This window comes from Capra hircus, chromosome 8 (assembly GCF_001704415.2).
Source record: "Capra hircus breed San Clemente chromosome 8, ASM170441v1, whole genome shotgun sequence".
Lineage (NCBI taxonomy): Eukaryota > Metazoa > Chordata > Mammalia > Artiodactyla > Bovidae > Capra > Capra hircus.
In genome coordinates this window covers 30,959,465-30,984,360 of record NC_030815.1, presented here as the reverse complement: position 1 = coordinate 30,984,360, position 24,896 = coordinate 30,959,465, and the positions used below count along the sequence as shown (strand labels likewise).

At 37.2% G+C, this 24,896-nt stretch overlaps 1 protein-coding gene across 7 annotated transcripts in view; it reads right to left on the bottom strand.

Annotated features, from left to right (window-relative positions):
• MPDZ (multiple PDZ domain crumbs cell polarity complex component) overlaps positions 1-24,896 on the bottom strand; it is a 179,989-nt gene that overhangs the window by 112,421 nt on the left and 42,672 nt on the right. For all 7 annotated transcript variants that reach the window (XM_018051960.1, XM_018051962.1, XM_018051963.1 and 4 more), the window contains exons 4-10: positions 11,520-11,732; positions 10,968-11,107; positions 9,897-10,110; positions 8,858-8,986; positions 6,691-6,900; positions 1,886-2,000; positions 1,438-1,526 (exon numbers count right to left, since the gene is read on the bottom strand). In XM_018051960.1, the coding sequence (XP_017907449.1) occupies positions 1,438-1,526; positions 1,886-2,000; positions 6,691-6,900; positions 8,858-8,986; positions 9,897-10,110; positions 10,968-11,107; positions 11,520-11,732 (1,110 nt within the window). The remainder of the gene's footprint in view (positions 1-1,437; positions 1,527-1,885; positions 2,001-6,690; positions 6,901-8,857; positions 8,987-9,896; positions 10,111-10,967; positions 11,108-11,519; positions 11,733-24,896) is intronic.

Sequence of the window (24,896 nt, the reverse complement as noted above, 5' to 3'; positions counted from 1 at the left end):
TTGCAATGTAGAAGCAAAGGGCACATACAAATAAAGGACATCACTATCTTTTAGTTTAGTTGTGAAAGGAAACACAAAAACATAAAATTTACCATCCTACCCATCTTTATGTGAATAGTTCAGTAGAGCTAAGTATATTCAGGTTGTCATACGTTTCTGGAACATTTTCATCTTGCAAACTGCAACTTTAAACCGATTGAACAACAGCTCCCCATCTCCTCCTCTACCCCACCCCTCACAATAACTGTTCTACTTTCTGTTTCCATAAGCATGACTTCCTTCTGATACTGCATTTAAGTGGAAGCACACAGTCTTTTGGGGCCTGGCTTATTTCACTCAGCATAATGCTCTTGAGGTTTATCCATGTTGTAGGATGTAACAGAAATTTCTTCTTTATAAGACTAAATAATATTCTACTGTATGTATATAGCACGTTTTTATCCATTTATCTGCAGATGGAACTCTGGGTCACTTACTCATCTTAGCTCTTGTGAATAATGCTGCAGTGAACACGACTCCTCTATCTTAACATTCTATTTTCTTACTATTATTAAGATCTCAAGGCGAAAATCAAGACTTCATTAAAGCATAAACAAATGCACATTAAGATAAATCAGCATTCCCCAAATCTACTACAGAGAATATTAATATATGTTTGGGGGAAGAAAGAACCCATGATTACAACAGTTTAGGAACCTCTGAAACAAAAGAGTTAAACAAGATTCTTTACTGGAAAACTTCTCAGTTGTTTTATTTTTCAATGTGTACTGTGAATTCCTAAGAAACTGTAACCCAGGAAGCTTTTCCTAAACTTATTAAACCAGAAAGCCCTTGATGCAGGGTTTCTTGGATTCATGTTCTGAAAAGTAGTTAGGGTAGGTCAGTTTACAACTAAACACAGAACTGAAAGTTGGATTCTTTTTACACTACCAAACATACTAATGTTACTAGGAAAACAATGCTGCCTTGATCTAACTAAGAGGGTCTGGCTCTATTTCTTTATACTGTTATAGCTAAAGAAGCCTTGGTCATGGGGCCAACAAATGTAGTGTCACTCTCTGATATTAAAAAATGCACACAACTCAAATTCAGATTCAAATACACTAAAAGTTATAATGTATGGTCTTTATCTTCAGAGTATCTGTAGCTAAAATACAAAAAAGATTATTAATGTACCAAACTCATTAAAAGCTGAAATCAGATCTATCAGAAGCTATTCAAGAAACAGTCCTACTTTCAGAAATGACATTAATAAACCTTTTATCCAATGCTCTGACTTCCTCCTAATAATATAATGAGTAATACTGACACCCAAAATCACAAAAGTAAGGTTAAATTAGTACGGAGCTACCTGTAGCTCTCAGAATGGTATAAACCAGGAGAATACATCTCTCAACCATGAAAATTAACAAAGCTGTCATTAAATGTGTTACTTACTGCTATAATTTGGTCTCCAATTTGGATTCTTCCATCATGTTCCACGGCACTGCTCTTTGTAATGCTCTTAACAAAGATCCCTGAAGGTTCTAAGATTAGAAACAAGTTTGTTTTCTTTTACTATTTACGAAGTACACTCAAAGAATACCCATCCTCCATTCTCCTAAAAATAAAGTCCTAATTCTGAGTAGATGTAAATCAACAAACCATACAAACAAAATCACTAGTACAAACCTTGGCCACAGAAAAAGACAATGGTTTTGTTTATGTGAAATAAAATATCACAGTAACCTGCACTACTCCAAAGAAAGACTTCCATCAGTTTATCATGAAAATATATCATCAGACACACGAAAATGTATTATATTGATTCAGTATTTCATAAGACAAAGACATCAGAGGCAACTGCCAACATAAAAGAAATAGAATATTAATGTTTAAAAACTACCTAATTTTTTATCTCCAATGTATCCAGCAATAGTAATTCCTAATCCTTGGACATTTTTAGTGAGTTCTACGTCAAATGTCTCACTTTCTTCACTTTTCTGAGTTGAAGCATCAACCTGAAATACAATTTGTAAAAACAAAAAAAAATACATATAAATAAACACACAGACAAACAAAACAAGCTTTTTCAAGCCACACTCTTCATTTAGAAAAGGTATGCTGTAATTAGTTCTAGAGAACTCTGCTAAAGAATTATACTTAGGGATTACTCCTTCAAACTTGACAACTTGGCCTCAGCATCACATTTTTACTCAAAAGCCATGTCAGGAGTAAAGCTAAACACCCTCTTCAGAGAAATACATTATTGGGTTTTTGTGAAAATCATAAAAAATTAGTTTCTTATTAACAGATTCTATTTTCAGGAGTGGCTCCCCTTCCTTTTGGAAGAAGGTCAGTTCAGTTCAGTTCAGTCGCTCAGTCGTGTCAGACTCTTTGCGACGCCATGAATCGCAGCATGTCAGGCCTCCCTGTCCATCACCATCTCCCGGAGTTCACTCAGACTCACGTCCATCGAGTCCGTGATGCCATCCAACCATCTCATCCTCTGTCGTCCCCTTCTCCTCCTGCCCCCAATCCCTCCCAGCATCAGAGTCTTTTCCAATGACTCAACTCTTCGCATGAAGTGGCCAAAGTACTGGAGTTTCAGCTTTAGCATCATTCCTTCCAAAGAAATCCCAGGGCTGATCTCCTTCAGAACGGACTGGTTGGATCTCCTTGCAGTCCAAGGGACTCTCAAGAGTCTTCTCCAACACCACAGCTCAAAAGCATCAATTCTTCGGTGCTCAGCCTTCTTCACAATCCAACTCTCACATCCATACATGACAACTGGAAAAACCATAGCCTTGACTAGACGGACCTTAGTCGGCAAAGTAACGTCTCTGCTTTTGAATATGCTATCTAGGTTGGTCATCACTTTTCTTCCAAGGAGTAAGCGTTCTTTAATTTCATGGCTGCAGTCACCATCTGCAGTGATTTTGGAGCCCCCAAAAATAAAGTCTGACACTGTTTCCACTGTTTCCCCATCTATTTCCCATGAAGTGATGGGACTGGATGCCATGATCTTCGTTTTCTGAATGTTGAGCTTTAAGTCAACTTTTTCACTCTCCTCTTTCACTTTCATCAAGAGGCTTTTTAGTTCCTCTTCACCTTCTGCCATAAGGGTGGTGTCATCTGCATATCTGAGGTTATTGATATTTCTCCCGGCAATCTTGATTCCAGCTTGTGTTTCTTCCAGTCCAGCGTTTCTCATGAGGTACTCTGCATAAAAGTTAAATAAGCAGGGTGACAAAATACAGCCTTGTCGTACTCCTTTTCCTATTTGGAACCAGTCTGTTGTTTCCTGTCCAGTTCTAATTGTTGCCTCCTGACCTGCACACAGATTTCTTAAAAGGCAGGTCAGGTAGTCTGGTATTCCCATCTCTTTCAGAATTCTCCACAGTTTATTCTGATCTACACTGTCAAAGGCTTTGGCATAGTCAATCAAGCAGAAATAGATGTTTTTCTGGAACTCTCTTGCTTTTTCCATGATCCAGCGGATGTTGGCAATTTGATCTCTGGTTCCTCTGCATTTTCTAAACCCAGCTTGAACATCAGGAAGTTCATGGTTCACGTATCACTAAAGCCTGGCTTGGAGACTTTTGAGCATTACTTTACTAGCATGTGAGATGAGTGCAATTGTGCGGTAGTTTGAGCATTCTTTGGCATTGCCTTTCTTTGGGACTGGAATGAAAATTGAGCTTTTCCAGTCCTGTGGCCACTGCTGAGTTTTCCAAATTTGCTGGCATATTGAGTGCAGCACTTTCACAGCATTCTCTTTCAGGATCTGAAACAGCTCAACTGGAATGCCATCACCTCCACTAGCTTTGTTCGTAGTGATGCTTTCTAGGGCCCACTTGACTTCACATTCCAGGATGTCTGGCTCTAGATGAGTGATCACACCATCGTGATTATCCAGGTCGTGAAGATCTTTTTTGTATAGTTCTTCTGTGTATTCTTGCCACCTCTTCTTAATATCTTCTGCTTCTGTTAGGTCCACACCATTTCTGTCCTTTATCAAGCCCATCTTTGCATGAAATGTTCCCTTGGTATCTCTAATTTTCTTGAAGAGATCTCTAGTCTTTCCCATTCTGTTGTTTTCCTCTATTTCTTTGCATTGATCACTGAAGAAGGCTTTCTTATCTCTTCTTCTTTGAAGAAGTTAGAGGATAAAATAGAGTTGAAATAAGTCAGGGTTTGAATCCATATTACAAGCTCAAATCTAGCTTTTCATTGACTTTTTCTAAGCATCACTTTGCTTAGCTGTCTATCAAGAATAAGAAAAAGTCCAGCTAACATTCACTGAGCTGCTGCTGCTGCTGCTAAGTCACTTCAGTCGTGTCTGACTCTGTGTGACCCCACAGACGGCAGCCTGCCAGGCTCCCCCATCCCTGAGATTCTCCAGGCAAGAATACTGGAGTGGGTTGCCATTTCCTTCTCCAATGCATGAAAGGTGAAAAGTGAAAGTGAAGTCGCTCAGTCGTGTCCGACTCTTAGCGACCCCATGCACTGCAGCCCACCAGGCTCCTCCATCCATGGGATTTTCCAGGCAAGAGTACTGGAGTGGGTTGCCATTGCCTTCTCCGATTAACTGAGCAGTTTCTATATAATAGACATTTGATATGTCTCAATTAATTTATTCCTTAGAAGAAGCCTATGAAGCAAGTACAATTACTGTCAGTTTTTATCTGGGGAAACTGAGAAACATAAACTTTTCCAAGGACTCACAGTGAACCATGTAATAGAGGAAGAATTCAAATGCAGAGGCACTGGTTGCAGAGCCCCTGCTCTTAAAAGATGCACAATATGCAAACCCTCCTAGAATGCAAGGGCCACGCTGCCTGCTCAAGACATGCCACTATTTCTGTCTTAACTTGGAAGCTGATTCTAACATCATGAAGGTGAACCTGTCCTCCAGAAAAAATATTAATAGACTGATGGTTATTTTGAAAGCCCGTGAAAGGTACCAAATATTAATTAAAACTGTCCTTGTATTTGCTTTATAAATTCAAACTTCAACATGAATAGCCCTTTAGAAGGAAAGCATGCCTTTCCATGCTGATTTCCTTCACCCAGAATGATATTTGAAAGCATTGTCTCTAACGTGTAGACTTGTTATTATATACTGGACTAAAGGGCAAGGCTCCCTGAATAAAGCATGAATGGACTAGTGCAGTAAGTCATCAACAAGTTGCTGGTATTATATACTAGTGTGGTGTCAGCAGATTCCAGAAAGTACCCTAGGAAGATCACAAAAGAAAGAAGGCTACGGTTTGAATAGACGGGCAAAATGGGGCTAGCTGGTAATGCTTTCTGATTTTCTTAAAGCATACTCTATACCTCACTGATAGTCACCTAAATGAGATATAATTTTATAGTAAAGTTTGATTTATTTTTTTGTTGCACATAATTATCTATGCAAACTTAGCAAAAGCTTAAAGTTTAGATAATTACAAGAAAATGACAGGATGAAATCTGCTTCAATTGTAACAAATGTGTTTTCTATTTTTAATAAGACTTATGCAAGTGCTATTTTAGAGGGTGGCAATTTGACTATCGAATGATTTTAAAAGGGGCACAAGCTTCAGAAATGATGATATGCACAGAATAGATATTTTTCTAAGCTTTCAATTACATCAAGTGGTTTTCGGTATTGCATTCATTTATATATTGCTGAATAAAATGTTTTGTTTACCACAAAAGAATGCCAGTTAAATACTTTCATAAACAGGCTTTCTTTACTTTTTTCTCCTTGCAAAAAATAGCAACCAAACACAATCCTAAAAACAACAGAATCATGGAAATTTCAAGTGTTCTAATAAAGTTGTAAAGGGCTTGTAGAGGAGGTTAGAATAATAAAAAAGGAATTTGTAGCAACTATTTAGAAAAAAACTGTAATAGAAAAAAAAACCTGCTTTTAGATCTACAAGACAGGAATGTAGAACTAGAATTTGCTAGAAAACATATAGAAAGTAAGTATAATTCTCTTCTTAAATATACAAGAAATTTCTCGATAAAATCATGTTGTTGATATTTAATCCATGATACTGCATGACTTTAACTATTTGAGATAACATTACATTACAATAATTTTGAAACATTCTAGCTTTTTGCAGATCAAGTTAAGAACAAAGATGGAATGCTCTGTCTATGAATAAGGCTTTTGTTACAATCCTGAAAGCATAACTTGTGTCTAGAAAACTTATATAACTAGGTCAAGAATAGCCACTTCTCATTACAAATCTTATAACAGTTATATGACATACCTTAAAACAACAATATTGAAAGGTTTTAGTAAGTTTTATTCATCCACCTTGCCCTCAAAAAGACACTAAGACGCAAGCTGTTGAAAGGGAATGATTAGAACTTATAACCCAACTTACAGAAGACCTTCTAAATATGAAAAATATAGAATAAAACATTTTAGGTATTAGTAGTATATAATTCATTTTAACTTATTCATTCTTCAAAACACTTATCCTCATAAAAGTGCTGCTTAGAGAAAAATGCAAAACATTAATCAATCTTTCATTTGTGAGATAGTATTCCTATTTAATAAACTATATTAGTGCTGAAACATTCTATATCTGAATTTTGTTTCATTCTTTAGCAATAATACACTAACATTAATAAATCTAGTTTCTAAATAAACATCACTGTCATCCAAGTGCTCTAGTCTATGATCCTCCCATTAACTTTTTATGTCCTTACCCTCATTTCTGGCGTAGAAGCTGGGGATGAGGAAAGGGTGATGCCCAAAGAGGTAGGTGCTGTTGGTTCTTCAATGGCACCTCTTGCAATCATCAACTTCACTCTATTTCCACACTGTCTGAGGACTTGGGCTACCTGCTCACTGCTCATTCCTGCTAGATCTGTATCACCAATCCTTAGAATGTGGTCTCCACTGCATAATCGCCCATGCTGAATAAAGAGGAACTGGTTAGTCAGCTTGTTATTATTACTAACTTCATCAGAGAAACTCAAAATGAGAGAATGGGAATAATAACAAAAAAGAGCCATACTGGGAATTCTTGGTACGTTAAACATGTGTTGTAGTGTTAACTCTCTTTCAAAGCATCCTAACATCATTCAATGTGATATAAGTAACCGAAATTCATATATATTTAAATCAATAATTGATATGAGCTTTTCAATTTGATTTCCATACACTCGATGCAAGAAAGCACTAGTCTTTCTGTGAGTTTTTAGAGGAAAATAAAAGAGAGAAAATGCCACTAGGTAAAGCTGAAACTCCAATACTTTGGCCACCTGATGTGAAGAACTGACTCATCTGAAAAGACCCTGATGCTGGCAAAGACTGAAGGTGGGAGAAGGGGACAACAGAGGATGAGATGGTTGGATGGCATCACCAACTCAATGGACATGAGTTTGAGTAAACTCCGGGAGTTGGTGATGGACAGGGAGGCCTGGCGTGCTGCAGTCCATGGGGCCGCAGAGTCAGACACGATTGAGCAACTGAACTGAACTGAAAGATGAGGTGTAACTCGCTACACAAATATATATTACTCAAAATACAGTGTGAACCACAAAAAAATCTCTGAGTTAATATCACAACTTTCTGCCCTGCCATTTCAAAGATAAATATCCCTAAAGGACTCACTTGCAGATGAAATCTTTGTAAGATGTAAATTCAGATAGACCAGAGAAGCGAACAGTGATCTGGTAAGCCCCCATACAAGCATTGTCCACAAGAACATTCTGCAGTGGTTAAAATGTTCTGCAATGTCCAATATGGCAGCTACAAGCAACATACTGCTCTGCAGTAGGGATCCCCAACTCCAGGCTGTGAACCGGTACCCCCTATCATATCAGCAGCAGATTAGGTTAGAAATAAACTGCACAATAAATGTAATGCCTTTGAATCATCCTGAAACCATCCCCATCACCCCAGTCTGTGGAAAAACTGTCCTCCACAAAATGGTCCCTGGTGTCAAAAAGGTTGGGGCCTATTGTTCTAGAGCACTTGAAATATAGCTCATCTTATGGAAGAGCTGAGGTGGTAATATTATTTAATTTTAATAAATTCAAATTTGAATTTAAAAGTGGTATGTGCAAGTACCTACAGTATTAGTGCAACTCTATACAGAAGAGAAAGCTTATTCATCACAAGTCTGTCAGTTAGAGAGATTTCACTGGAGAGTGCTTGATACTGGCTAATATTTAAAAGTGAGAAAACACACATGCTACTAAGTTACTCTCAATACCTCTACTGATAAGGCTGCCCATAAATTTGCCTTTTATTTACCAATATGAACAATATTTGATGACCCTGACTTCCTAAGTAAGTTCAAATTCACACGCAGAAGCAAATAGCTTCGTACACAAAACATTATTATCAAGGCAAAGAAGACACCAGAACTTGTCAAATTAAAATATAAATCACAATCAGTAACTTCATAATTTTCTCACATATATTCCAACAACTTTATATAGCATAAATGGCAATGGCTTAATGAACTACTGTAAGTAATAAAAAATAGGCTGTACTCTTGTTTTTCCCAGTAATGAAATATTCTTTTTTCCACAATACCTTGTGGCTATAAAATAGATAAACAGGCTTATAAAAATGACTTACAATCATAAAAAAAGAAAATCTACCTCTAAAATGATCAAAATCACAACCTGGGCTTTACTCTCTGATTTGAAAGTCTTAAGATCATTGAACTCTAAATGAAAATCAAGGTCTCTTCTGAAATGTATTCCACTCCAAGTCAAAGAAAATCATTTTACAAAGAAGCCCAGTAAAACAAAAGAATCTGACCTTATCTAAAGCCAAAGCCTCCTCTTTTTGACGGAAATATACAAGAAGAAGCTGTATTACTGTATAAAACATAAAATACCTGCTGGAATAGCTTACCTGATCAGCTACACCTCCAGGCAGAATGGTCTTCACAATCACACCAGTTGCTTTTCCTCCTACGATGCCAAAGCCCAGACCAGAACCGTCATTAACCAATTCAATAGTTTCCACATGCTGCCAGTGAACCTGCAAACAAAGCCCTCATGTGAATTTGAAAACTAAAATTTTATTGTAGTTGAGATTTCTGTGAATATTATTTTGCGATTAGTATTAAATGACTGCAACATAATAATGAGTTTTAACAGGGTCCCTTTTATTTAGTACACTTCTCTTTCAACAGGTTGTTACTACTGTTGATACAGCCATTCTTGAAATTATCAATACATCATTATAGTGGCTCTATTTAACCAGGTAAAGATACAGACTGGCAAGATCCTTTTAAGAGTTTAAAAGAAGATGATCAAAGAAAAAGAGAAAAAAAAAATGTTAGCTGTTAAAAATTTCTTCTACATAAATCTTGTTTCATGAGATTTCAAGTTAAGTGAGAAAGTGTTAATCACTCAGTCGTGTCCACCTCTTTGCGACCCTATGGATTGTAGCCCGGCAGGCTCCTCTGTCCATGGAATTTCCAAGACAGAAACACTGGAGTGGGCAGCCATTCCCTTCTCCAGTCTATCTTCCCGACCCAGGGATTGAACTAGGTCTCCTGCACTGCAGGGGGATTCTTCACTGTCTGAGCCACCTGGGATGCCCCCAAATTAAATGACCTGTTAAAGTCACTGATAGCTAACTCTAACAACTTAAAAAGTAAAATCAAGATTTTATTTGTTTACAGATCGTCAATCTTTAAGGGACTTTTTCCTTTTTTAGGAATGAATTCAAGTTTAAAAGCTACATAAAAAAATATAAAAGTTTTCTGGAAGCCAGAAACTTAATCATAATTGCATAAAATATATTCTATGCTCAGAAGAGAATAAAGAACAAAAAGGCAAAAACCCAAGAAATACAAAGAACCTATAGGAATTGCAAACCTGTGCAAAACCTTAAAGAATTAGAAAAATATGTTCTGTTCCCCTTGAAAAACTTATGTACTCACCGGGTTAGAATGAGCTGAAATTGTGCTCGCTGCAGATGGAGAACGGGAAACTATGGGGCTGATAAGCTGAGGCAATGAGCCTCTGGCTATAACCAGCTGGACAGTATCTTTGGCTTTCTGCAGGATGCTGATGGCCTGCTGATGTGTAATTGTCTGATCCAGTGCCTGTCCATTAATAGCAAGGATTTGGTCAGTTTCCTTCAATCTTCCATCTCTAACAATGAAAAGGGGGATAAAAGATAACCGATAGATCTCAAGAAAATGACTGCTTCTTTGGAATGCATTTTCAGGTTAAGTTTAATTCTATTTTCTAATGTCCACACTATGTAAGTTTTTTCTCCTGCAATTCTACTCCTAAAATATTTTTATCTCTATTTCTTTAATTTTGTTCTATGTGACATGCTGCTCACAAAACCTACCGTGATAATCACGCCATGATATAAGTCCAATCATGATGCTATACACCTTAAACTTACATACCGCTATATGTCAATTATATCTCAATAAAAATGGAAGGGAAAACCATATATGCTTTGGCACCAGCTGACCTAACCCTAGTCAACCACTCCCATTTAACAGCCATCTTCCTTTTAGCTACTCATTCAACCTATACGTTGTATTTTAGTACTGCTATTATCTTCTACAAATGAATGCAAAGAAGGATATGTTTACTTTTTTGCTTTGAGCATATTAATAAAATACAGCTCTTACTTGTTGTTTTGGGTATGTTAATAAAATACAGCTGATATTATCACAGACCACTTGAATGCTTTTCTATAATTTTTAAATCTAATCAAAAAGAGCCTGTTTAAAAACAATGGGAGTAATATCCTAGTCAAATGTTTATTTCCTTATTAAAAAGTGATTAAGTCATGACTATATTTAAAAGTTACTCTACCTTCAAAGGACTTTCTTGTTATTGTAGCAATGTTAATGATTTCTAAAAACTGATTAATAACATTTTATATTGTTTTTGTTTTTAGGCATTTTTGTTTCTTAAAATTCTTCTAGGGTGAGCAGCACCTTCTGAATGTAGTATCAGAAACAGAGAAGTCACAGTGACAGTCTCACCTGTGGGCCACACTGCCCTCCTGGATCTCCTGCACAAATATACCCAGCTCTCCCCGGTTTTCACTCCTCAGTCCCACCACACTGAACCCAAGGCCTCCACATGGAGGCTTGAGGAGCTCAAAAACCTCTACCTGGCGACCCTGTCCAGAAAAAGAAGCAAGGAATATAATTACATGCCAGCCACTGCATAGTGGCATTCATCTGTTTAAATTTTTTTTTTTTTATTTTTTTCTAAGATAACCTTCATTTAGAAAAATCCCTGAAGCACTTAAACTTACACAAAATCTACATCTTTTTCATTCTAATTTTTTCAATGTTAAAAATGTCTTCATAAATAAGTATATCATAGTATAATATACATTTAAGATATACTTTATATTGTTGTTCAGTAAAATGTAATAAGAATATAAAACAAAATATACTATTGCCATATTTTCTATTATAATAACATATTTAAAGTATACATTTAACATATGTAATATAAATATGCAAGTATTCTTCAAATTATCCAGGACACATTCTATCATAACTAACAGGAACAAACGCTCTTACCTGGGCCATATTTTTGATCAGTTGATCAAATTCATCACAAGCAGGTTTCCCATTGATGTGTGCAGTAGTACCCAATCCTGTAAGAACTTCCAGATTTCCATTATTTGGGGATGATAAAAATGATTCATTTTGTAGAGTAGGAATTACACCTGGGCTGAGATGCGGAATATGACCATACTCGACATTTGAAATTGTTGAAGTTGCAATGTTTACCTAAGAATAATATGGAGATTATTAACAATTTTGATATTCTAGAAGCTACCTCACAGAAATCATCCCAAGAGGGGTAATAACGAAGTACATATGAAATTTCACAATGTCCATACCATTTTATTCAGCAACTCTATTTCAAGAAGAAAAATTAGAAAAACACACTAAGATGTACATGCAAGGATGCATTATCTTTAGGTGGAAAAAGTTTTAAACACTAATTATGTGAAACAAATTAGCATTCAATTTCAAAGTACTCGTTTAAACACACAAAAATACATACATTTAAACATACATTCTTAAGTGAAAAAGCCTAGTTAATGAACAATAAGCAAAATATAGTTCAATGTACATTCAAAAAATTATAAAACACCTGGAACAATTTATACTAAATAACCAATACAGCAATAGCTGTCTCCAAGATATGGCAATCCAGGGAGACATAGTTGTCCCCAAGATATGGGAATCCAGGGAGACATTTACTTACTATATTACTTGAATTTTCATAACAACTTATGCAGTAAAGAATTTGGTCTTTCCCAAAGAGAGGACTGGCCTTTGTCTCCAGTTCACAGGAAGTAACTTCTAAATCCTCGGAATGTTTCCAGATGACGGAAGTGTCTCTGTTGTTCATGGTGGGCCCCAAGACCACGTGATATCCACTCAAAATCTGAAACTAAGTCATCTCATATGGCAATCAATCATACCTATGAAATGATGTCCCAATAAATACTGTGTACACCAAGCTCATGTGAGCTTCCTGGGCTGGCAATACTCCATGTGAACTGTCACACACCAATTTGGGAAGAGAATACTTCCTGAGGGAATCAGAAGCTTCACATCAGGAATGCTCCCAGACTCGGTGCTATGCATCTTGTTCTTATGCTAATCATTTACCTGTATCCTTTCCCTAGAGATAACAGACCATAATCATGAGTCTAACAGCTTTTAGTAAGTTCAACAGGTCCTTCTAATGAACTGTTGAACCTGAGGGTGTTTTGGGGAACCTCCTCAACATACATGAACTGGTATCAGAAGTGAGAGTGGTCCTGTGTGGACTCTTCCTACCAACTCTGTATTTGGAGCTTAACTCGTTGCTATTTATGTCACAAGTTTGGGCAGAGCTGCCATTCTGAAAGACATGGCTAGCTTCAGGTACAATAACATTAGTATACAACAATAAAAAAGATCATTCCATTTTGGAAAAATATTCTAGTTACTTGCATGTGCCTGTTTGTTACAGAGCTAAATAATCTAATAATAATTATATAGACACCATATTAAAAAGCAGAGACATTACTTTGACAACAAAGGTCCATCTGTCAAGGCTATGGTTTTTCCAGTGGTCATGTACGGATGTGAGAGTTGGAATATAAAGAAAGCTGAGCGCCAAAGAATTGATGCTTTTCAACTGTGGTGTTGGAGAAGACGCTTGAGAGTCCCTTGGACTGCAAGGAGATCCAACCAGTCCATCCTAAAGGAGATCAGTCCTGGGTGTTCACTGGAAGGACTGATGTTGAAGCTCCAACACTTTGGCCACCTGATGCGAAGAGCTGACTCATTTGAAAAGACTCTGATGCTGGGAAAGATTGAGGGCAGGAGGAGAAGGGGACAAGAGAGGATGAGATGGCTGGATGGCATCAGTGACTCGATGGACTTGGGTTTAGGTGGACTCCCGGAGTTGGTGATGGACAGGGAGGCCTGGCGTGCTGTGGTTCATGGGGTCACAAAGAGTCAGACATGACTGAGCGACTGAACTGAACTGATTATTTGATAATATATTCAGTTCAGTTCATTCACTCAGTCGTGTCCGACTCTTTGTGACCCCATGAATCGCAGCACACCAGGCGTCCCTGTCCATCACCAACTCCCGGAGTTCACTCAGACTCACATCCATCAAGTCCGTGATGCCATCCAGCCATCTCATCCTCGCTCGTCCCCTTCTCTTCCTGCCCCCAATCCCTCCCAGCATCAGAGTCTTTTCCAATGAGTCAGCTCTTCGCATGAGGTGGCCAAAGTACTGGAGCTTCAGCTTTAGCATCATTCCTTCCAAAGAAATCCCAGGGTTGATCTCCTTTAGGATGGACTGGTTGGATCTCCTTGCAGTCCAAGGGACTCTCAAGAGTCTTCTCCAACATCACAGTTCAAAAGCATCAATTCTTTGGTGCTCAGCCTTCTTCACAGTCCAACTCTCACATCCATACATGACCACAGGAAAAACCATAGCCTTGACTAGATGGACCTTAGTCAGCAAAGTAATGTCTCTGCTTTTGAATATAATTATACTAAATATTGATATATCTATCAAATTAAATGACAATGATATTAACATATTAATGCTAAATAATAATAAATATCAACAATATTTCATTACGGTAAATAATCATTCAACTAGTACAAAAAACAGATCTAATTTTATATATCTATAAAGTATATGGAATATAACTTTATAATTAATCAGAAGAAAGACTATATCAATGACATTTTTGGATCACTCTCTGAACTCATCAGCACTCTGTCCTTCACACACAGCTTCAGCTATAACTGATCACTATTCCTCAAACCACCAAGCTGCTCTCTCTAGCCGCCAAAGCTAGACATCCTTCCTCCAATATCTATATGCTTACATCTTTACTTCATCCAAGTGCACTCAACATCATCACCCCAGAGAAGGCTCCCTGACAGTGCACCCCAGAATTACACTCCACGAGCTAACTCTGTCCTATTTTTCTTCACGGTGCTTATTATCACCTACATGTTCTCTGTTGTTAAGTAGCTTCCATCCCAATCTGTAGAGACAGACTAGAACATAGAATACTCCAGTGGATCAATAAAATCTGATTATTTTATTCTCTACTGTATCCTCATCCTCTATGGTAGTGTCTTGCATGGAGCTGGCATTCAATATCCATTTGCAGAATAAATGTTTATTCAATTTTTAAGGATCTACTCTGATTTAATCTGCCCAACGAACCTCCAAAAATCACTATTTCTATTTTACACGAGATGATTACACAAAGTCACACACTTAATAAGTAGATTATGACCTATATCTTTTCCTGTCATCTGTGTATTATACACAGCAGAAACAATCATTTAGATATCAATTTCTAGAAAGGAGACATTAGTAAATGGCTTCCACTGACAGAAGCAATCAAAATATTTCACAATATGTCACCAATTGATGCCTAAGAGTTATCTGTCCTGAAAAATAAAACAGGAAACTCAGTAAATCACCATAGTTACCAACAATCCACAATTATTTGGTAGGCTATCTATAAAGGCAAATGAAAAAGAGATCAATGTGTTTGAGGAAGAAGCTTCAGGGAATTCTCTCAAATGCTTCTCTTAAAATCTACAGCAGACACAATCAATTATTGTTTTTTTAAAAGCAAGCTTCTTACTCCTAACCTGATTTTGTTTTAAACCTGAGCATGGCAATTTCAATAAAGTTTGCCAGGAGAAGATATACTGTACAGGTTGAAGCAGAGAGGATCATGAAATCTGTGACAGGCTGAGGATCTCACACACCAAGACCTAATACCTATGGGCTGTTTTCATAGGGAATAAATAACTGGAGCTTTGCTACAGTGAGCTAGAATGAACAAATCATGTTATAAGAACAAAGAGTCTATCTGTGTGAAGTTAACTGCTGAAGAAGCTCTGAAACTATGTTAGACAAGGTGTGAAGGTATTCTAAGAGTGAAGTTATATATACATATAAAGCTATATGATACTGGATATTGACTGTCTTCTCCAAATTTGTTAAAGGCTTAACAAACGACAATGACTCCTCCTATTTCCATCCAGCCACTGAGGTCTATATAAATGTAAAAGCAAAGAGATCACATATGTAAAAACTATAATTTAATTATACCATCATACAAAAGACATGTTTTTTAATTTGAAAATTTATTCCCATAGGGAAAAACACAAAGGCACAGCTACGACTCTGCTACAGTTTTATTAAAATGGTTTTCTTAAATAAAATCTCCTGGAAGGATAGGAATGAACCTTCTTTGACATGACTAGTCAGTTCACAGCACACACAGTACAAATGGTTAATAAAAAGACCTTGAATCCCATCTCGGTTTATACAATATAAAATAAGCAGAAGAAAACACAACTATCTGGTGATTTGTATATACAGATATACAATCTGTATTATTTGGGGAAGTTACTAGTGGATGAAAGAGTCATCAAATAATTATGTTTTCAGTTTAGCTTCTGGCTATTTCAGTCTAAAAAGGTCTTTCATGTTCTTACTAAATAAACATGTATTAATTAAGGGATGTTTCATTAGTGCCAACATCTAAGATAAGTTAAATGAAAATTACATAAGGTATTCAGTTAAAAAGTTGTCAAATTCTTTGTGAACAGTAATACAAAATACCCTCTCAGTATTTAGGACAGAAAGAGGCCACAGTCAGAACCAGCAAAAGGTTCACTTACTCTAAAAGGTCAGATAAGGCAAAAATCATAACAAAGGACAATTATACAACTTAAGCACACTGTTTTAATGCAAAACACATGCACTGCTGCTGTTAAGTCACTTCAGTCGTGTCTGACTCTGTGCGACCCCATAGACAGCAGCCCACTAGGCTCCCCTGTCCCTGGGATCCTCCAGGCAAGAATACTGGAGTGGGTTGCCATTTCCTTCTCCAATGCATGAAAGTGAAAAGTGAAAGGGAAGTTGCTCAGTCGTGCCTGACTCTTAGTGACCCAAGGACTGCAACCTACCAGGCTCCTACGTCCATGGGATTTTCCAGGCAAGAGTACTGGACAGCTATTTACAAATACCTTGATGTATCGGAGGTCCCCATATTCTTTCTTACATAAATCACACTCACACAATATGATTTTTTTTTTCAAATTTAGTCACTCTGTCTTTAAAAGGTGAAGAAAGTACATGGACACATGAGAAATAACTTTAATAAAGAACCTTTAATGAGATCTTTCTTCTTGACAGTTTTATATAACACAACCAAATCACCAACAATTGTTTTATTAAGTCATCTATGTAGTCTTTCGAAAGAATTTAAATAAGTTTTTAGAGAAAAATATTTCATCATATATTTTATACATGATAGAGCCCTACAAATATAAAAATAATGACTGGTATAAGTAACTCTAAAATGACTTTTATAAATCTATACTACAGAACCAAACAAACAAGAAAATACCTGAGTAAATAAGTGTTTAGTTCTCTGAGCATCAGTCAGTATATGTTACAGGAGAAAAAGACAGCATCTTTTGCATCTAGCAAACAACTTATTTGTAGGTGTAGTAAGAGAGCTGCATCTTAACAGTGTTCCAAGAAAACAAAAATTCTCTTTAGTTCTAAATACAATTAAACTCACCCTCTGGAAATAACTATATCAGAATAACCCTTCCTCTGAGATTAATCAGAAAATGTGCACAAAAGCTGTAACCAAAAAAAAAAGCTTTAAAAGATTAAAAGAAAGTGTCAGATCTGCTCTACTCTATTCATTGGAAGTAAATCAGCAAGCCCAGCCCACATTCAAGAAGGTTATCATACAAGAGCCAATTACCAGAAAGAAGAGATTATCTGGTGTCCATCTTCCAGGCTGTCTACACAGTACATCATAGTAAAGAAGCTGAAAGTCAAGACAGGGGGGAAGACCTTAAAAGCTACCGGAGCAAAAAGGGACATTATCTTCAAAGAAGAATAAAGCTGACATCTGACTTAAAAATTTTCAAGAACTGACAACCCAACATTTTCAGAACAACTCCCCCACACACATACTCACACACAAAGCACTGTCTCAGTCTGGGACAAAATAAATACCAAAATAAATTCTCTGGCAGAAAGAAAATGACCTCTGATGGAATTTCCCGAGTGGAGAAAACACTGAAAAGCACAGGAAGGGGTTTAAGATGTGAGTAAAACAACAGAAATTGGTTATGACACATAATCTAAAACTTGTGAAGTTTCAAATTCATGTAGAATTAAACTACATGAACAATTACACAAAATACAGGAGTGAGATAAATGGGGTGGCAATATACTAAATTCCTTTCATTTTCCAGGAAGCAGTGCAAGCACTCAAGTAAAATCAAGGAAGTTAAGGATACGTATATCTGACAAAGAAGTCAGACCTATAATACATAAAGAAAATCCCAAACTCAAAAGTTTAAGAAATTCAATTAAAAATGAGCAAAAGACACAGACACTGCACCAAAGAGGACACAGAACTGACAAGTAAGAACATAAACGTGTTCAGCATCTGATCCATTAAAGAAATGCAGATTAAAAGCACAGTGAGGTTATCACTCTATACCTGAAAGAATAACTAAAACACAAATAATGACAGTGGCACACACTGATTAGGATGTGGAGAAATGTAAAGAATATAAAACAGTAGAGTCCCTTTGGAAAACAGTTTGGCTGTTTCTGAAACAAATGGTATATTTACCATATGATCCAGTAATGGAACTCCTGGACACCTGCTATAGAGAAATGAAAAAAAAGAAAATCTATGTCCACAAAAAACATGTACAAAATTGCTCACAGTACCTTCACTGATAAGAGAAAAATATTGGAAACAAAGTATCCCTGAGTAAGTACATTCATAGCCAGAATAAACCTCAGCAACAAAAAGAAACAAAATATTAAAATGCACAGTAACTTGGAGGGATCATGTTGAGTGAAAAAAGACAATATCAAACAGTCACATACACGACGATTAAATTTTTAATATTCTTGATTAAACTATATACATAGAAATAAACTACATACATATACTATACACATATATAACATTCCAGGATCAGGACTGCTGTGGAATATACGGCTGGATATGAAAGGTAACATAAGGGAGATCTTTGTGGTGCTGGATAGGTCAATACTTAGATGGTGGGTAGTTACACAAATCTACACGAGTAGAAAAATAACACAAATTTGAAAAATTAACACACATTTTATCAATACCAGTTTTGTGATATAATACTTTACCAAGATTGGAACCACTGGAAGAAACTTGATGAAGCACACATACCATACTGAAAATTTTCTGTGAATATATAATTAACTCAAAATAACTTTTTAGGGTTAACTCAGATAAGTCAAGGATACTGACTATATCTTTAAGCTAATCAATGAAAGAATAATAAAATTAAGTATAAACAACATGCTAATACAGGAAGAAAATGATATTAGAAACTAGTTAATACAAAACAGGCATAAAAGAATATGAAAACAAAAATGTCAAATTTATCAATAAATATGAAGGAGTTAAATAGTCAAAAGACTAAAATTGTCAGATTGGATTACACAGTAAAAATCAAATGCATACTGATTACCAAATATATAAATTAATAATAAATAAGAGATACAGTAAAGATGAAGTAGGAAGAAGGAAAAAAAAATACATCACACTTTAATTAACCAACAGAAGTCTAGTATAACAAAACTAGTATCAGACAAGTAGACATCAAGCAACACTACTGGACATAAAATTGAACAATCCACAGAGATAAAGGGTCAATTCAACAGACAGGAAGAAACAATCTTAGCAATCTAAAATGATAATCTCAAAACAGGTAGGCCTAAGATCAGGCACAAGAAAAGGATGTCCCCACTCTCAACACTATTATTCAACACAGTTTTGGAAGTCCTAGCTACAGCAGTCAAGTGAAGAAACAGAAATAAAAGGAATCCAGATCAGAGAGGAAGTAAAGCTCTCACTGTTTGCAGATGACATGATACTATATCAAGAAAATGCTAAAGATACTATCAGAAAATTACTAGAGCTAACCAGTGAATTTAGCAAAGTGCAGTTCACTTGAGTCGCTCAGTTGTGTCTGACTCTTTGAGACTCCATGGACTGCAGCACGTCAGGCCTCCTTGCCCATCATCAATTCCTTGAGTTTACTCAAACTCATGTCCACTGAGTCGGTGATGCCATCCAAACATCTCATCCCCTGTCATCCCCTTCTCCTCCCGCCTTCAATCTTTCCCAGCATCAGCGTCTTTTCAAATGAGTCACTTCTTCATATCAGGTGGTGAAATTACTGGAGTTTTAGCTTCAGCATCAGTCCTTCCAATGACTATTTAGGACTGAATTCCTTTAGGATGGACTGGCTGGATCTCCTTGCAGTCCAAGTGACTCCCAAGAGTCTTTTCCAACACCACAGTTCAAAAGCATCAATTCTCCGAGTGCTCAGCTTTCTTTATAGCTCAAATTCATATGTGACTACTGGAAAAACTATAGCTTTAACTAGATGGACCTCTGTTGGCAAAGTAATGTCTCTGTTTTTGAATATGCTGCCTAGGTTGGTCATAACTTTTCTTCCAATGAGCAAGCATCTTTTAAATTCATGGCTGCAGTCACCATCTGCAGTGATTTTGGAGCCCAAAAAATAAAGTCTGTCACTGTTTCCATTGTTCTTCATCTATCTGACCTGAAGTGATGGAACCAGATGCCATGATCTTAGTTTTCTGAATATTGAGCTTTAAGCTAACTTTTTCACTCTCCTCTTTCACTTTCATCAAGAGGCTCTTTAGTTTTTCTTCACTTTCTGCCATAAGGATGGTATCATCTGCATATCTGAGGTTAATGACCGTTCTCCAGGCAATCTTGATTCCAGCTTGTGCTTCCTCCAGCCCAGTGTTTCTCATGATGTATCTGCATATAAATTAAATAAGCAGGGTGACAATATACAGCCTTGATGTACTCCTTTTCCTATTTGCATCCAGTCTTTTGTTCCATGACCAATTCTAACTGTTGCTTCCTGACCTGCATACAGATTTCTCAAGAGGCAGGTCAGGTGGTCTGGTATTCCCATCTCTTTCAGAAGTTTCCACAGTTTATTGTGATCCACATAGTCAAAGGCTTTGGCATAGTCAATAAAGCAGAAATAGATGTTTTTCTGGAACTCTCTTGCTTTTTCAATGATCCAGTGGATGTTGGCAATTTGAACATAGTTCCTCTGCCTTTTCTAAAACCAGTTTGAACATCTGGAAGTTCACAGTTCATGTGTTGCTGAAGCCTGGCTGGGAGAATTTTGAGCATTACTTTACTAGCGTGTGAGATGAGTGCAACTGTGTGGTAGTTTGAGCATTCTTTGGCATTGCCTTTCTTAGGGATTGGAATGAAAACTGACCTTTTCCAGTCCTGTGGCCACAGCTGAGTTTTCCAAATTTGCTGGCATACTGAATGCAGCACTTTCACAGCATCATCTTTCAGGGGTTGAAACAGCTCAACTGGAATTCCATCACCTCCACTAGCCTATTCGTAGTGATGCTTCCTAAGGCCCACTTGACTTCACATTCCAGGATGCTTGGCTCTTGGTAAGTGATCACACCATCGTGATTATCTGAGTCATGAAGATCTTTTTTTTTACAGTTCTTCTGTGTATTGTTACCACCTCTTCTTAATATCTACTGCTTCTGTTAGGTCCACACCATTTCAGTCCTTTATTGAGCCCGTCTTTGCATGAAATGTTCCCTTGGTATCTCTAATTTTCTTGAAGAGATCTCTAGTCTTTCCCATTCTGTTCTTTTCCTCTATTTCTTTGCATTGATTGCTGAGGAAGGCGTTCTTATCTCTCCTGCTATTCTTTGGAACTCTGCATACAGATGCTTATATCTTTCCTTTTCTCCTTTGCTTTTGACTTCTCTTCTTTTCACAGCTATTTGTAAGGCTTTCTCAGACAGCCATTTTGCCTTTTCGCATTTCTTTTTCTTGGGGATGATCTTGATCCCTGTCTCTTGTACAATGTCACAAACCTCCATCCATAGTTCATCAGATACTCTGTCTATCAGATCTGGCCCCTTAAATCTATTTCTCACTTCCACTGTATCATCACGGGATTTGATTTAGGTCATACTTCAATGGCTTAGTGATTATCTCCACTTCCTTCAATTTCAGTGTGAATCTGGCAATACGGAGTTCATGGTCTGAGCCATAGTCAGCTCCCAGTCTTGTTTTTGCTGACTGTATAGAACTCCATCTTTGGCTGAAAAGAATATAATCAATCTGATTTCAGTGTTGGCCATCTGGTGATGTCCATGTGTAGTCTTCTCTTGTGTTGTTGGAAGAGGGTATTTGCTATTACTAGTGTGTTCTCTTGGCAAAACTGTATTAGCCTTTTCCTTGTTTCATTCTGTACTCCAAGGCAAAATTTGCCTGTTACTCCAGACATTTCTTGACTTCCTACTTTTGCATTCTAGTCGCCTATAATGAAAAAGACATCTTTTTGGGGTGATTGTTCTAAAAGGTGTTCTAGGTCTTCACAGAACCATTCAATTTCTGCTTCTTCAGCGTTACTGGTCAGGGGCACAGACCTGGATTACCATGATATTGAATAGTTTGCCTTGGAGACGAACAGAGATCACTCTGTCGTTTTTGAGATTGCATCCAAATACTGCATTTCAGACTCTTTGTTGACCATGATGCCTATTCCATTTCTTCCAAGGGATTCCTGCCCACAGTAGTAGATATAATGGTCATCTGAGTTCAATTCACCCATTCCAGTCCATCTTAGTTCACTGATTCCTAGAATGTCGACGTTCACTCTTGCCATTTCCTGTGTGACCACTTCCAATTTGCCTTGATTCATGGACCTGACATTCCAGGTTCCTAAGCAATATTGCTCTTTACAGCATCGGACCTTGCTTCTATCACCAGTCACATCCACAACTAGGTATTGTTTTTGCTTTGGCTCCATCCCTTCATTCTTTCTGGAGTTATTTCTTTACTGATCTTCAGTAGCATATTGGGCACCTACCAACCTGGGGAGTTCATCTTTCAGTATTCCTATCTTTTTGCCTTTTCATACTGTCCCTGGGGTTCTCAAGGCAAGAATACTGAAGTGGTTTGCCATTCCCTTCTCCAGTGGACCACATTCTGTGAGACCTCTCCACCATGACCCGCCCGTCTTGGGTTGCCCCACACAGCATGGCTTAGTTTCACTGAGTTAGACAAGGCTGTGGTCCATGTGATCAGATTGGCTAGTTTTCTGTGATTGTGGTTTCAGTCTGTCTGTCTCAGGGAACTCAAACAGGGGCTCTGTATCAACCTAGAGGGATGGGATGGGGAGGGAGATGGGATGGAGGGTCAAGAAAGAGGGGATATATGTACACCTATGACTGAGTCATGGAGATGTTTGACAGAAAACAACAAAATTCCATTAAGCAATTATCCTTCAATTAAAAAATAAATTAATTTTTTAAAAAACAGGGCAAATGAGAAATAGACAAATCCACAATCATAATCAGAATTTATAACATGTCTCTCTCAGATGTGACAGAATGAAAAAAATTCAATAAGGAAACATTCTAAATAATGTTGACTTAATTAACATACATAGAACAGTGCTGCGTGCTCAACAATTGCTGAATGTTAAATTCTTTCCAATTGTAAAAGAAATGGTTATCTAAGTAGACTATAGGCAGTTCACAAAGCACGTGTCAATAAACCTCAAATAGAGACCTCTGAATACAGTAACGTAAGCTAGAAACCAACAACAGAAAGGTGACATGAAAACCAAAGCATGTCCATTAAGCAATACACTCTTAAGTAAACCATGGATAAAAGAAACTATACTGAAAATTAAACATTTTAATAAAATAAGATACAACAAATCAAAATTATGGGATGCAGTTAACACAATGCTTAGATTCAGACTTAACTGAATATATTTAGAAAAATCAAAGTGTAAAACATGATGAGCTAAGCATATTGCTAAATAAGCTAATAGAGAACATATGCAAAACCCAAAAAAGGAAGAAAATAACATAGGTTAGGCCAGAATCGAGGAAAATTTTTAAAAAATACAAATAAGAAAATTCAAGAAAGGCAAAAGTTGGGTCTTTTAAAAGAAATGAATTCATAAAATAGATAAACCTCCAGTAAAGTTTTAGAAATTGGACATTATATACGTTTTTTAAATTTCTGGTCATCAAAAGATACAATTATGGGAGTTAAAATGCAAAACACAAAGCAGGAAAAGACATGTGTGATACATATGTTCAACAAAAAAGTTGTATTCAGAATATATTAAAAAAACTTGTCAGTCAATACGAGAAGGACTGACCATGTCTATAGATGGGAAACAGTGGCAGACTTTATTTTTTGGGGCTCCAAAATCACTGCAGATGGTGACTGCAGCCATGAAGTTAAAAGACGCTTACTCCTGGGAAGGAAAGTTATGACCAACCTAGGTAGTATATTTAAAAGCAGAGACATTACTTCGCCAACAAAGGTCTGTCTAGTCAAGGCTATGGTTTTTCCAGTAGTCATGTATGGATGTGAGAGTTGGCCTATAAAGAAAGCTGAGCGCTAAAGAATTGATGCTTTTGAACTGTGGTGTTGGAGAAGACTCTTGAGAGTCCCTTGGACTGCAAGGAGATCCAACCAGTCCATCCTAAAGGAGATCAGTCCTGAATATTCATTGGAAGGACTGATGTTGAAGCTGAAACTCTAATACTTTGGCCACCTCATATGAAGAGCTGACTCATTGGAAAAGACTCTAATGCTGGAAAGGATTGGGGTCAGAAAGAGAAGGGGACGATGAGATGCCTGGATGTACATCACTGACTCGATGGACACAGGTTTGGGTAGACTCCGGGAGTTGGTGATGGACAGGGAGGCCTGGCATGCTGCGGTTCATGGGGTCGCAAAAAGTTGGACACGACTGAGCAACTGAACTGAACCAACAGAAAAGTGGGCAAAAGACTTATATGGAAATTCCACAAAAGAGGATTTCTAAATGACCAACAAACATGTGAAAAGGTACTCAACATTATTGAGAAATGCAAATTAAATCAATACTGTGATAGTAGAAGTACCCTAGAGTAGTTAATAGGGGGAGGGGGGAAGAAGACTAAAGCTGGCAGTAGCAAGTAAAGACAATGATATGGATGAGGATTTTCATACATTACAAGGAGAGACAGACAACTGATTTGGGAAACAGCTGGACAGAATATACAAATGTTGAATATATACCTTAAGACCCAGAAATTTCACTCTCGAGAAATGAGCACTTGCGAACATCAAAAGATACATGTTAGAACATTAGTGGCAGTTTTATTCATAATACAGTCAAAAACTGAGGGGGAAAGGCAAAATTATAGTCAACAGTCCCTGACAGCTCAGTTGGCAAAAGAATTCGCGTGCAATGCAGGAGACCCCAGTTCGATTC